This window comes from Trachypithecus francoisi, unplaced genomic scaffold (genome assembly GCF_009764315.1).
Source record: "Trachypithecus francoisi isolate TF-2019V2 unplaced genomic scaffold, Tfra_2.0 Lachesis_group1, whole genome shotgun sequence".
In the NCBI taxonomy this organism is placed as follows: Eukaryota; Metazoa; Chordata; class Mammalia; order Primates; family Cercopithecidae; genus Trachypithecus; species Trachypithecus francoisi.
This window is the reverse complement of record NW_022681454.1, coordinates 142,986,452-142,998,876: the sequence shown is the minus strand read 5'-3', so window position 1 is coordinate 142,998,876 and position 12,425 is coordinate 142,986,452. Positions and strand designations below refer to the sequence as shown.

Genomic DNA, 12,425 nt, shown 5'->3' with positions numbered 1-12,425 from the left:
TCCTCAGCAGCAACTCCCCTCCTGGGTTACACTATGCTTAAAGGGACCATCTATACCAATGAATTGTAAAGGCAAACATAAGCTTTTCTGAAAGATTCACTAAGGAGGAAGAAACAGAATTCAAATAACAGTGTTAGGACATTTGGATGGTAAACTTATGGATGTTTCTAACTAAGAACAAACTAAACAAAAGTGAGAAATCACCATGACAACTGAAGAGAGAAGCAACTGGGTTCCAGATTTGCCAGCAGCTCTCTCCAGAACCCAGTGAAAAGCCTGAGAAAGCATTTACATGGAAAACAAGTCATGTAAATTCAGGTGAATTAATCTTTGAAAGACAAAAAATGATCCAGGTGATTGGAGTATACTGTCTTGTCCTAAGTGGGAAAGTAAATGTAATATTAGACTTCAAAAGACACAATGGGTGTTTTTCAATATACTTTCTTGCTTACTCCATACTTCAATACTCATTTTGAATTTTGTGTTCCTTAGTCCGGTTTCTTTCCTTCCTGCCAATATCAAATCTATTTTTGCCCTGTGAAATATAATCCTCTCCCAGAGGGATATGTGAATGCATTGTTTTTAAAGTCCAGTGAAGCAACTAGTATTTGTTCTAAATCCTATCTGTCTTTTTCAACATAGGAAACATTACTTTAGCAGCTATTCATAAATAACCAATTATGTATGTATTCAGCACCAGCCCTGTGCTTAAACGTTGCAGGAAATTAAAATAAAAATATAGTATTTTGCCTATGTTCAGGAAAAATCAAAACCTACACACAAGAAAATAATGACAACATCATCAAAGGCTAAATTATGTGATGCATCTAGAATGAGTACCTTCATTCTTCAGAAGAATGAAGAAATCAGTAGGAAAGCCACCTTCATCATGGAGGAAAATATAAGACTGAGCCTTGGTGACCCCAAAGGATTTAGGTATATGGAGAAAAATGACAATATCCACGCAGGACTCAGCTTTAACAAAGATTAAAAAGTGCCAGCCCTGAGCCAGTGACAGCAATTGGCAAGTGAAAGTTTGGTTTAATGGAGTTAACACAGCTTAGAGATTAAAGGCAAACACACTGGGGTCCAGTTCTGCCTCCACTGCATACCAGTGTAGGCCATTAGGCGAGGTACTGAACTGCTCTAAACCTCAGTTTCCTCATTTTTTAATGGAAAAATTGCCACCTACTTCCTAGGGCTGTTGTAAGGCTTAAAGGCGATGATGCAGGCAGAGCCCTTAGCATGCAGGAGTGCTTACATAATGGTGGTAGTAGTGATTGTTTTTTACTGAAGTCGAATAAGTAGAGGATTTGATGAATGGGCACTGGAAAGTCATTGGAGTTCTTGGGCAGGGTACTGGCTTTAATGAATGTGGATTTGGGGAAGATTAATCTGGCTGTGATTTGTAGGATTGATGAGGGAAGAGTCTGAAGACGAGGAGTTATGTCAGAAAGCTGTAAGTGTAATCTTGGCTTCATTTTATGAGGAGCTGAATTAGGAAGATGGCAGTGAAAAGTGAGGGGAAAAAGGAGTGGTAAATGAGGGAAAAAAATCTATAGAATTTGTTAACTTAATGTAGAGGTGGAAAGACAAATAGAATTTGTCAAAGATGATCCCCAAACTTTGGGTTGTAAAAAGCAGGTAAGCTAGTGACAGTAGGAGTTGCAGAGGACTGTGAGGGGCTGGAACTCACCCCTCTAATTGTGTAAAGCCAACATGGTCGAGACAAATGCTATGAGAAGGCAGTACCCAAGAAAGCAGGCACCTTGTCTGGGTTATTCTCCTGATATCCCTACCACCTAGACCAGTAACTCACATATAGCAGAAGCCCAAAAAGTATTTTGTTAATGAATGAATGAATGAATGAATGAATGGTAGGAACATAGTACACCTACACAAGTAAGTAAACTCTGAACAATAATGTAAAGTAGATCATTTTTATATTGTGAACAATAGAGCAGCTTCAGTGGAAGTTAAATAAAAGTCTGTATTTAATCTAAGAAGAAAAACGTCTGTTTCTCAAGGAAAAATAAAAAACTGTCCATCCAATAGGAAGTAGTTATTATTGAAGCTTGAACACTGATACAAAGGGAATTTTTTAATTCAGAGAACATAAAATAAACATATTTAAAATAGGAAAAAAACTTGTTCTTATACATATTGTTTTATCCTTTCCATCCTGGGTATAGGATAAAAGAAAATCCTTACTTGCTTGTTAGAAGAAGAAAGCTCTTACTTGAAGTTCCTACTTGGCAGATGTCAGTTGAAAGCTCTGCTTATGGAATATGCTGCAGTGTCAAACTCTGTTGGATAATTTTAGACAAATGTGTCATGTGTGACATGGAAATATGGCATGCTGTACATTAGTGATTTCCCAAGTGTTTGGATCAGGTAGTAATGTGCTGAGAAAGTGCTCTTTATCTATCCACACAGTGTACTTGTAGAGCAATGGGGAAATGCTTTTGGTGGAAATTACTTTAGTCAGAAAAAGAATCCATTTACAATATGTGCCTTCTAACATCTTTCAGACAATGCATTGTATTAAAGAGGCATTTTTTGATTAATGTTTTATAAACATTTTTCAGCATGACAGCTTAAAGTCCCTGTAAAATTGTAAATGCGTGCATAGTGTTCACTTCCATAAAGTCAAATGCCATCTCATAAAGTCTAGTTGAATCCTGTCAACCATGGTGACACAGAATCAGTACCTGGGAGCATTAAAATTAATTTGCTTCATTTATATTACTGCAGTGATAGGAAGATGAAAAGATTCCTATATTTAAATTTTACTTTAAAAGGAAAACTCTTTCTAGTAAGTTTGTTTGGGTGTTTTAATTATCACTATTGTTTTTTCTAATTAACAAATGTAGTAAAAGTGGAGTGATAGTCTGCACAATAACTTTATGACAGAATCTGGAAAAATACAAGTGTATTCATTCAGCACACTCCTTTTGACCACCTACCATATGCTCAATGATGAGAAGAAACCATTGCTGACCCTAAGAAGCTTAATGGTAAAGGACATGCACGAGAAGGAGGCAATGATAATAAGGGTAGTGAAGGTGAGGTTGGAATGCCCTGGCATAGGTCAGCATGGAGTAGAAAGGATCTAAAGGCCACCTTGGGACTTTGAGGATGGCTTCCAAGAGGAAGCAACCTAAGACCTGAGGGCTAAAGGATACAGAGGAGTTGGGTGGGTCATGAACGGGTGATGAGCATCCTAGGCAGAAGGAGCTCAGGTGCAAAGTCCTAGGGGCAAGATAGAGAATGGCACGTGGCCAAGGATGGGTGAGAGGACCACAAGGTGCCCATCATGGCTGGAGCGCCCATGTAAAAGAGCAGAGAAGTACTGAGATTTAGAGTGAAAAAGAGTAAAAGTTTGGGGCAGGTCAAGAAGTTCTCTTATGCTCTTAGGCCACAGTGTAGGGATATCTCCTGTGTGATACACTTCTGTGTGATGTGACACGATCAGATTTGCAATTTAGAATGTTCCCTCTGGTCACAGAGTAGAAAATGGCTTGGACAGGACAACTCTAAAGGCAGAGAGACTGGTTTGAGACTGTGGAAGAGGTGCTCTTAAACAAAGGTGAAGGGAATGGAGGTGTGAGTGGTCACCCATGTGCCCAGTAAGTTATGGAAATGCAAGGTTAGGTCAAATCCTGCTTCCCAGTATGTCTAGCCCTTCTACAGAGTACTTGATCAGTTACATGAGTTCTAATTGAATGAATAAGTAAGCAAGTGAATTAGTAAGCAAGTGATTGATGAGGACAAAAGAGTGGTGCATTACATAGGTTTCTGGAATAAGAGATGCAGCTGATTTTCTCTGATTTGACATGAAGAGCAAATGTTGCCGAATTCTTGGCCAGCTGACAGAAATCACAGTATGGCAAGTGCAGTGGCTCTTAGCAGGTTCTCAACCTCTCTCAACAATTGAGATGACCCCCAAGTTTCCAGTTGTTGTCCAGATAGTGCTGCTAACAGCAAAGATGCCTTAGAGAAGAGATATTGAGTTCACCACTTCCAAATGATTGCCACCATAGCATGGAAACTCGAACACGGAAAGTGTTAACTCTCACTCTGCTTATCCTAACTTCTCTTTCTATTCTGACCTTGGAGAAACTGAAGATATACCAAGTAGATGCTTGGGATTGCAGGGAGGGGAAGCAGGGGAGAGGTTGAAAGAAAGTAAGGAAATAAAAGGTTGAGATAAATAGATTTAGAAGAAACTCTAATAATTGAAAAGGAAAGTAGATCATTGAATGATTGAAAAGTAAGGAAAATTTTAAGTCCTTAGAGCAATGGAGGAGATGCTTTTGGTAAAAGTTAGTCAGAAAAAGAATCCATTTACAATATAGGCCTTCTAACATCTTTCAGACATGCATTGTCTGAAATAAAATAAAGTTTCCTAAAACAAGTAACATATGACTTGAGTCGCTGGAGTGGGCCTCCCCCTGGCGAGTGACTGACTTGTGAATCCACCATGTGAGAGTGGCATAGAGAGGATACACGAAAGAGACTTGGACTGTGACCTTTGGGAGCTATTTTTTTCTCTGATATATTACTTTTAAACATATTTTTAACATTATTCACTTGTGGGGGTAGAGACAGGAAATTTGATTAATGACTAGCAAGAAGGTGTTGCAGGCACATAAGATGGTAGGGGGAAATTCCTATTTAATTTGACAAATTTCTGCCTCAGCTGTAAGTGATCTTGGATCCCTTCTCTTTTTCAAGCAAAGGGAATGACTGTCATACAAGGCAGAGTAAGAAAAGGGCAACCAGAGTCAGTCAGGAAAGCAGAAATCACCCTTTGAATACAGGGAATTGTATTGTAAATAGTGTTGGAAAGCTGAAAAGGGAAATGGGCACAGTGAGGGAACAGGACAAATAAATGCAGAAAGTAGCTGGAGCTGGGGGACAAGGGGAAGAAGTTAGAATTCTCAGAACCTAGAAGCTTGGAGAAAGGCAGCAGAGCGGGTTCTCAGACATCCGAGGAAGGGCACTGCCCCGCTGGTGCTGTGGCCCTCAGGGGCACGATGAGTTATAGGCTGGAACCAAGTACCCCTGCACCAGTGAGGGGGCCTGGCAGGAAGCCCAGACTGGAAAGAAATTCCTCCTCCTCCTCCAGGCTTCCTCAAGAGCAGTGGACAGAAGGGTGTGTTTGAAGGAGAGAGATAAGAGCTGAAGAACCAGCAATGGCTGGAAGAGAACTTCCTAACACTTGACATTAGGGTCCAAAGAAGGGAAAGATGATTTGTCCACCATAAGCTTCTTGAGGATCAAAGCTATGCCTTTGAATCAATGACTTCCTTGCCACTATTGGGGTAGCCCTAGCAGTTGCTTTTGACACATTTGAAATCACAGGGATGTGCTGGTGTGGGGAGCAGAGGAGTTTCACACCATACTGCCCCTGGAAGTGCTTCTGAGAGGCCTTCAAGGAGAATGAGTTCCGAAAGGATGGCTGGACTTCAAAGTGTTCTGCATGCCAGGCCCTCTCCCTTTTCACAGCAGCTGCAGTGCCCATGGCGTCTGGAACCGACCTTACCTGATACAGGGAACTGGAAATTCAGGTTGCCTGAGTCGCAGTTTAGAACCTACCACTGAGAAATTTTCCTGACCACTAGGTGCTTCAGTTTCCTCATCAATATAACTTTTTGTTTACTTATTGTAGCAGCAGCATCTGGGACTGTCTCTATGGCTTCCCTTCTGAGATCACTTAAGCTTGCTGATGAATGAATGACACAGAGCCCACATTCTTAGCTAAGAACGGACAACATAGGTGGTTTAGCCCAGCAGCCTCATATCTGGTGTCAGTCCTCGAATCTGGGGTCACAAAGTCCTGCTCTGGTCCTTTTTAGAGACAGAATATCATCATACTTCTATCACTTGCTCCCTTTAGCCTCACATTTGCTCCATTCCCATCCCCCAATGTCTTAGCATCACCTCTTTGGGCCAAGGAATGAATAATGTTTCTTGGAAACAGAAGAAGTTGTATTCAGATTTTATTTTCTCATTGTAATAGCTTTTCAAAACTATAGTATCAGATGCTGCTTTTCAGCAATAGATTTTTAAAGCTTTTTTTTTTTTAAAAAGGCCCTTCGTTTTTTATATTACTATAAAGACAGAAACTGCAAAAAATCTAAGCATGTACTTTAGAAGCTCTCAGAGACTATGTTTGGGAAGAGTTAAGTGTTTTCAGTTTATGGCAATGATATGTGAGGCTGTGAAAAAGAAAGCAACCATGAAATACATTTTTGCATAAAGGTTTGAAATTTATTAGAAGGTAAAAATAATTGAAAAAGCTAAGCCTTCTTTGTTGTGTTCTAATAAAAAGTTATTTATGTGCCATCATTGTACATGGTTAGGAGCTTGGGTCCTTTTCAGAGGCTGTTATCAGAGAAACAAGAAAGCTAGGCTATTAAAGCTATTCAGTTGAAAAAGCTGATACATACATAGCACTTCTGAAGACCGCGGCTGCATTAAAGCAATTAGTAATAATAGTTAGACGCTATTGTCTGAATTGTGTTAGTTATAGAAGCTCAAAAGTTATGCACTATATGCAGCAGCTTATAAAATATACACACCTAGCCCTTGGTATAATAGAATAGTAGACTCATGAAGTAGTATTCATTTGAGTTCCATTAAGACATTCACTGTGGAGTTTAAACATTCCGCCCTAATTTTTTTTTTTTTTTGAGACAGGGTCTCACTTTGTCACCTAGGCTGGAGTGCAGTGATGTGATCTCGGCTCGCTGCAACCTCCGCCTCCCAGGTTCAAGCAATTCTTCTGCCTCAGCCTCCTGCATAGCTGAGACTACAGGCGCGTGCCACCACGCCTGGCTAATTTTTGTATTCATCTTCCATAGACCAATCTGTATGAGCCTTACCTAATGATTGTAAAGCACTTTAAGATCCTTGGCTGAAAGGGAACGTACAAATCCTTTATTAAGGTTCAGTTGACTAAAATGCCCTCCTACTTATAGCAGTGTATACCATACATTATCTTACCATATTTTTTTACTCTCAAAAGCAAGCTTTGGGACTTTGAACTGGTACCAGGCAGTTCTCCCTAAAGGCTAACAGGCTATCTCACTATTAAGCAAGAAGAGATCCAATTTTAGCATCTTCCTCTTAAAGCAACTCCATCACACACAGTCTGCTCTCCTCTCCTTGTTAGATAAGCTTCTAATTTGCAGTGAGAATTATTGGTACCCTCGAATACTGACCATCTTTCCACCTTATTCTAGTTAGAACTTGATGTAGTGAAAGGAAGATGTAAAGTTTTGGTGACCCATTCCAGACTTTCCCATTTCAGTTCTGTGAATAAACATGGGGAAATATGGTAATAACCTATTCCAAAGTTCTGATTTTGATGGAGTATGTCTTTAATTTGATGACAGACTGAATTTGCTTTAGGTTTCCTGTCTTCTTTGTTCAACAGGAATTCCGATGCTGAAGATCGTGTTTGCAGGCCATGAGCATCTCTCTTTAATATCCGTACCCTTGCTCATCTACCACCCAGCTCAGATCCTTCTGGGAAGTGTGTTGGTGCCAACAATCAAGTCTTGGATGGTATCAAGGCAGAAGGTGAGTCTCCAGAAAGATCTTATTTGGATCCAAGTTAGATTAAAGTGCTGTTCCTGAATCCGAACTGTTCATACACTTTAGATTTTGCCTGCATATCTTTGTTTTCAAGTACATATTTTCTTACTTAAATACAATAATAATGATGCACTGATCCATTCCAATCTGAACAGGAGGGTTAAGGTTAAAGATCTTAAATTCTTATAAAAGACAGTTGTACTTAACATGCAGTTTTTACAAGCTCTTTTTAATTCATTCATATTGAAGGGCATATTATATGGGGTAGAGGGTCAGTGAATATACTCCAAATAGATACCTGCTCTACTCCGGTGCATACCACCTTTGCCTCACTCAGTCTTTCACCTGTGTCTTACTTCACATGCCTTTCCAAATAAGATAGAACCTGGCATTATCCAGATTGCCTACTTTATTTTTAATTTTCCAGACATATAATAACCTATTTGTACAGCAAAACTGCATTTGGGCATTAAGAAATAAACTTTAACTAGCAAAGAAGTCCATGCAATGTTAATTTCACCACACTTAGAATCTTGTACTTATTAGATATTTATGGATTTCATTTCCTAAATTGTCAACCAAAATAAGTAAACCAGGTGATTCACAAGAAGTTTAGATGATGCATATAATGTAGTAGCATCGATAGAACTGGCTCCTTCCCAGTGACTTGGACATACCAGGACTTATTTTTGTCTATACACAAAGTAGTGACTGTTATCAGGAGATGTGTGGGAAGAAAAGACATCCAATGACAAGGCCCTGTGTCATGTTCTTAATATCCTGAAAATGGGATGGCCACAGTACCACCTATTGAGCACTGTGTGTGCTAAGCACATTCTATCCTCTACCTGGTTCAGAGGATGGATTTTGGGCCTGCCTGCCTGGGCTCAGAGCTCAGGCTGCTGGCCTTCTCATCCTGTAACCTGGGGCATGCTTTACTGAGCATCCTGTAGCTCAGTTTCTGCTGACCAATGATATCTACACCCTAGGGTTGTAGAGGATTACGTGGTGAGTGTTTGATAAAGCTAGCTGCCATAATTATTATCATCATTGTTCATCATTATCTACAATGATGTTCACTGCAGGCTTTGCTCTCTCCATTTTACGGGTTAGGAAATGGGCTCGGGGAGTCGAGCAGCTGGCCTGAAACCATGGGGTAGTTCAGCCAGTGCTGGAGTTAGGACTTGAACACTGGGCTATTTGACCCCCAAAATCTTTTCCCACACCATGATGACACTCCAGACAGAAGTGTAACATCACTTTTAGAAGGTTTGCCCTAGGCCCCCAGGATCCTTACCTGAGAAGTTGAGCCCATCCAACATGTTCACTAATTTGGTTATTTAACAAAATGTTAACATAAAAAAGATTCCTCTTCTATGCTGGGTACCACTCCAGGCTCTGAGCCTCCTACTCAGAGTTGGTTGTGGAGCAGTTTAGTACCTTTTGCTTTCTTTTACTATTTATCTCCTTTGAAATTTTCTATTTCTATTTACGGCTTATGTTTATCAATATGTATGCACATTGTCAGAATTTGTACATATAAATTTTGACAAAGAACGAAGAAAATTATTTGAAAATCCTAATACTCATCAATATTATATAGCCATAGTGAACAGTAAATTAATCAGAGTGAATTTTTCTTCCAAACATTTAAAAGTTCTAGAATTTGTTCTGTAGACTAACAGAAGCATTTCCAAAAGGGAGAATAAATTGTACAATGTTGTTCATTTTTCCTTTGTGTAGAAACTACTCCAAACCGGGGGGCCACTGGCTAACTTGAATAATCCAGAAGGCTTGGAATATCTATCCATCAAATTTGGGCATTAAAATAAATACCAAGAGTCCATCCTCCAGGTATCCACGAGTGCCTCCTCTGCTTTGCACACAGTACTGATTGAGACCCAAGGCTACCGTCTAGTGCACAGGGCAACCATATGAGTAGCCAGGCCAGGTGTGGGAGGGGGAAATGACAGTCTGCTGGCCAGAGAGATGGGCAGGGAAATCTGTTTGTATCCAGAGGTTTGGATTATTGGTTTTATGATGCCATCTGGGTGGGCCTCTTCTTCCTTCTAGTAGCATAAATTATCTGATGTTAATTGATGCTTTCACTTTGCTCATGGATACTGTCCAACTCTGAACATGTTTTCCTTCCTTGTAGGGAGTGAAGCTGACGAGGCCGACAGTATAACAAAGGAGGTGGACTTTCTGTAGCAATGTATATATGTACAGGATTGTACATACTAGCAATTCTGAAGACTTGTACTTGTGAATGTTGCCTCAATGCATATTTTATTTTTTTACATAAAAATACGATATACCTGTTTAAGTGCCTTAAAATGTATTTGACAAGAGCGTTATTTCCAAAATATGCTTTGTTGATTACTGCCAGGGGTGATACAATATTTGGGGGTTAATTTTTTTTTTTCCTAATGCAGGAATCAGTCATGGTAAGTGACAAAAAGCAAACATGCTTTCCCTGCAGCACCTTTGTGCAATACAACTCTATAATAGTTACTGTAATGTTTGAAATGAGGTCACACCATCAGGAAAATGCCCTTCTGATGACAGTGAAAATTTCCAAAGTCTTATTCACGCATACTTTGATTTACTGTGTGATTCTTTTTTTCTACGACTGTGACATGCCTCTTCCTTATCAACTCAGCGGGGGTCATAGATCGAATAGATGCTGAAAAGCGTAAGATATATGCATTCCTTGACATCATTTTTAAAGACATTCCTTCAAATAGTTTCCACACAGAAATTCCTCAGTCCCATTATGAGAGATTGTGGTGTTATATGTCTTAAATTTATTATAAGCTGCTTCAAAGAAAGGGCCTGAATGTTTGAGTTATGAGTGAAATTATGTGAAATTTTGAGTTAAACTCTGCGATTTGATTTTTAGGGTCTTTCAAATATATCTTAATATGTTCCTCCTCTTTATTCAATAATTTCTTTCTTACACTTACACACTCATAATAGCCAAATATGAGGCACGAAAATGTTACAATCAGTTTGAAAGCAGCAACAATTAATGGTATCCACATTCCACAACCCAGACGAAAATTTTTTTCCTGTTACACAGATGTGCTGAGCACTTTCCAGATTGCCCCTGTTAGCCAAAAGCAGCCTGTTACATCCTGGAATTAAGCACACTTAAGGCATTCGAGACAATTTATTAATGAAAATCTCCTTGGCAGATCTGACAAATGTTGGCAATATTTTTTAAACGTTAAATCATATTGCTCTTATGAATAAATGAAAATATAAAGGTCATAGATGCAAACAAATGTTACATATACACATTCTGTCTCACCACATGAAAAGAACATGCAAAACCATTTAATAACCAAAATAGCAAGTAAAATCAGTTCCCAATAGGGCAGCAGCTTTCAAAGGAGTATCCAATATTTGCTTCTGCTATAACTGCAAGAACTGTAACTGGACCGAAGTAGAGAGTGAAGCCACGTATAGAACTACAGGAACACTTTTCTGTGTTTCCTCCATGCCGTCCTGTCACATCCTCTTACACATCCTGTCTTGATTTGATAGACAATATTGGCATCCTGGGTCTCACTGAGGCCATGCTACGTCCTCAGCAGCTGCTTTTTGTTGTTTTGTTGTTATGTCCACAACAAAAAATCATTCCTTAGAAACTTAACCAAATTTATCTACAGTGTAAATGTATATTATTGTTACTACCAGGTCTCATCTTTTGTCAATGTCATTGAAAGAAATTTCATGTGAGTTATTCTCAGTGTGAATTTTAAGGCTAATGCCAGACCCTGCAAAAATCTATGCTAACCAGGCTGTAGTATACACTGTTATAAAGAATTTTACTTGTGTCTAAAACTACAGTAATTTTGCTTAGGTAATTGTGCTTACCTATGGAGCACAGAAAGGCTCTTATGTTTTGTTCCTACAAGTGTCTTTGAATTTTGGAGTAAATGGAAATGTCTGTCTGTCTGTCATCTATCTGCCCTATCATAAAAATCTTTCTCTCTAACATTAGAATACTGATCCCCGCCCCCAACTTATCTACCTCTATTGTGTAACACCTATAGTAGGTGTGATCATGGGATAAAATTCAACTGAAAATGCTATGATAACATTTTATCTTTTGCTTTAAAACATGTGTTTTGTTTTCAAATAATCTTTACATAGTGAACTTTGGTGGCTTTAGTGATAATGTTTATGCCAATTTCTTTTTTTTTTTTTACACAAATTCCTTGGCATATTTTTTCATAAAGAACAAAAAATAAAATCAAAATGTATTTTTAATTCATGCTTTTTGGGATTTAATTATTCAGAGCTTAAGTATTTTGTTACGTTTATACACTGTAAAGCTATCTGTTTTATGCATTTATTTTGTCTAAATGTATTTATGAAAGAAATACATTAGATTATATTTATGTTTACTCATTTTTCCACCTGGGTTTTTTTGAATGGTTGTTACAAAATTTGATTTTTTAATGGGTGATAATGTTGATATTTTCATGTTTTTTCTTAGTATTAAAATTTTTGTGGGTTTTTAAAAATTCTTCCCTGTTCTGTTAAAAATTAACACACCTCTAGCTAATGTTCAGTGTTTGTTTATGCTGAATACCAAATTTTTTCAAAAGGATTGGTTAATAAAGTGGATTATTTATGATGGCTGGAAGATGAAAATAATTATATGATTAAACAAAGAAATGTTTCAGAAATCACAAAAGAAACTGTGGCTTATTTTTAACCTGATTTCAGATGGCCTTGTGATGCCTTCCAAGTGTCTTTGGATTTCTCTTGATTCATTTCAGCACCGTTATATCACTTATCGTTACATA

At 38.5% G+C, this 12,425-nt stretch overlaps 1 protein-coding gene and 1 long non-coding RNA gene across 3 annotated transcripts in view; one reads left to right on the top strand and one right to left on the bottom strand.

The window, feature by feature from the left end:
* Positions 1 to 12,313, top strand: part of SLC10A7 (solute carrier family 10 member 7) — a 264,962-nt gene extending 252,649 nt beyond the window's left edge. The window contains exons 11-13 of one of the 2 annotated variants that reach the window (XM_033215417.1): positions 7,445 to 7,590; positions 9,349 to 9,459; positions 9,764 to 12,313. In XM_033215417.1, coding sequence (XP_033071308.1) covers positions 7,445 to 7,590; positions 9,349 to 9,432 — 230 coding nt within the window. In that variant the 3' untranslated portion in view covers positions 9,433 to 9,459; positions 9,764 to 12,313. The remainder of the gene's footprint in view (positions 1 to 7,444; positions 7,591 to 9,348; positions 9,460 to 9,763) is intronic. The other variant, XM_033215418.1, reaches the window with a different exon arrangement.
* Positions 1 to 12,425, bottom strand: part of LOC117085993 — a 32,015-nt gene that overhangs the window by 6,589 nt on the left and 13,001 nt on the right. The gene's annotated exons all lie outside the window — the stretch shown is intronic.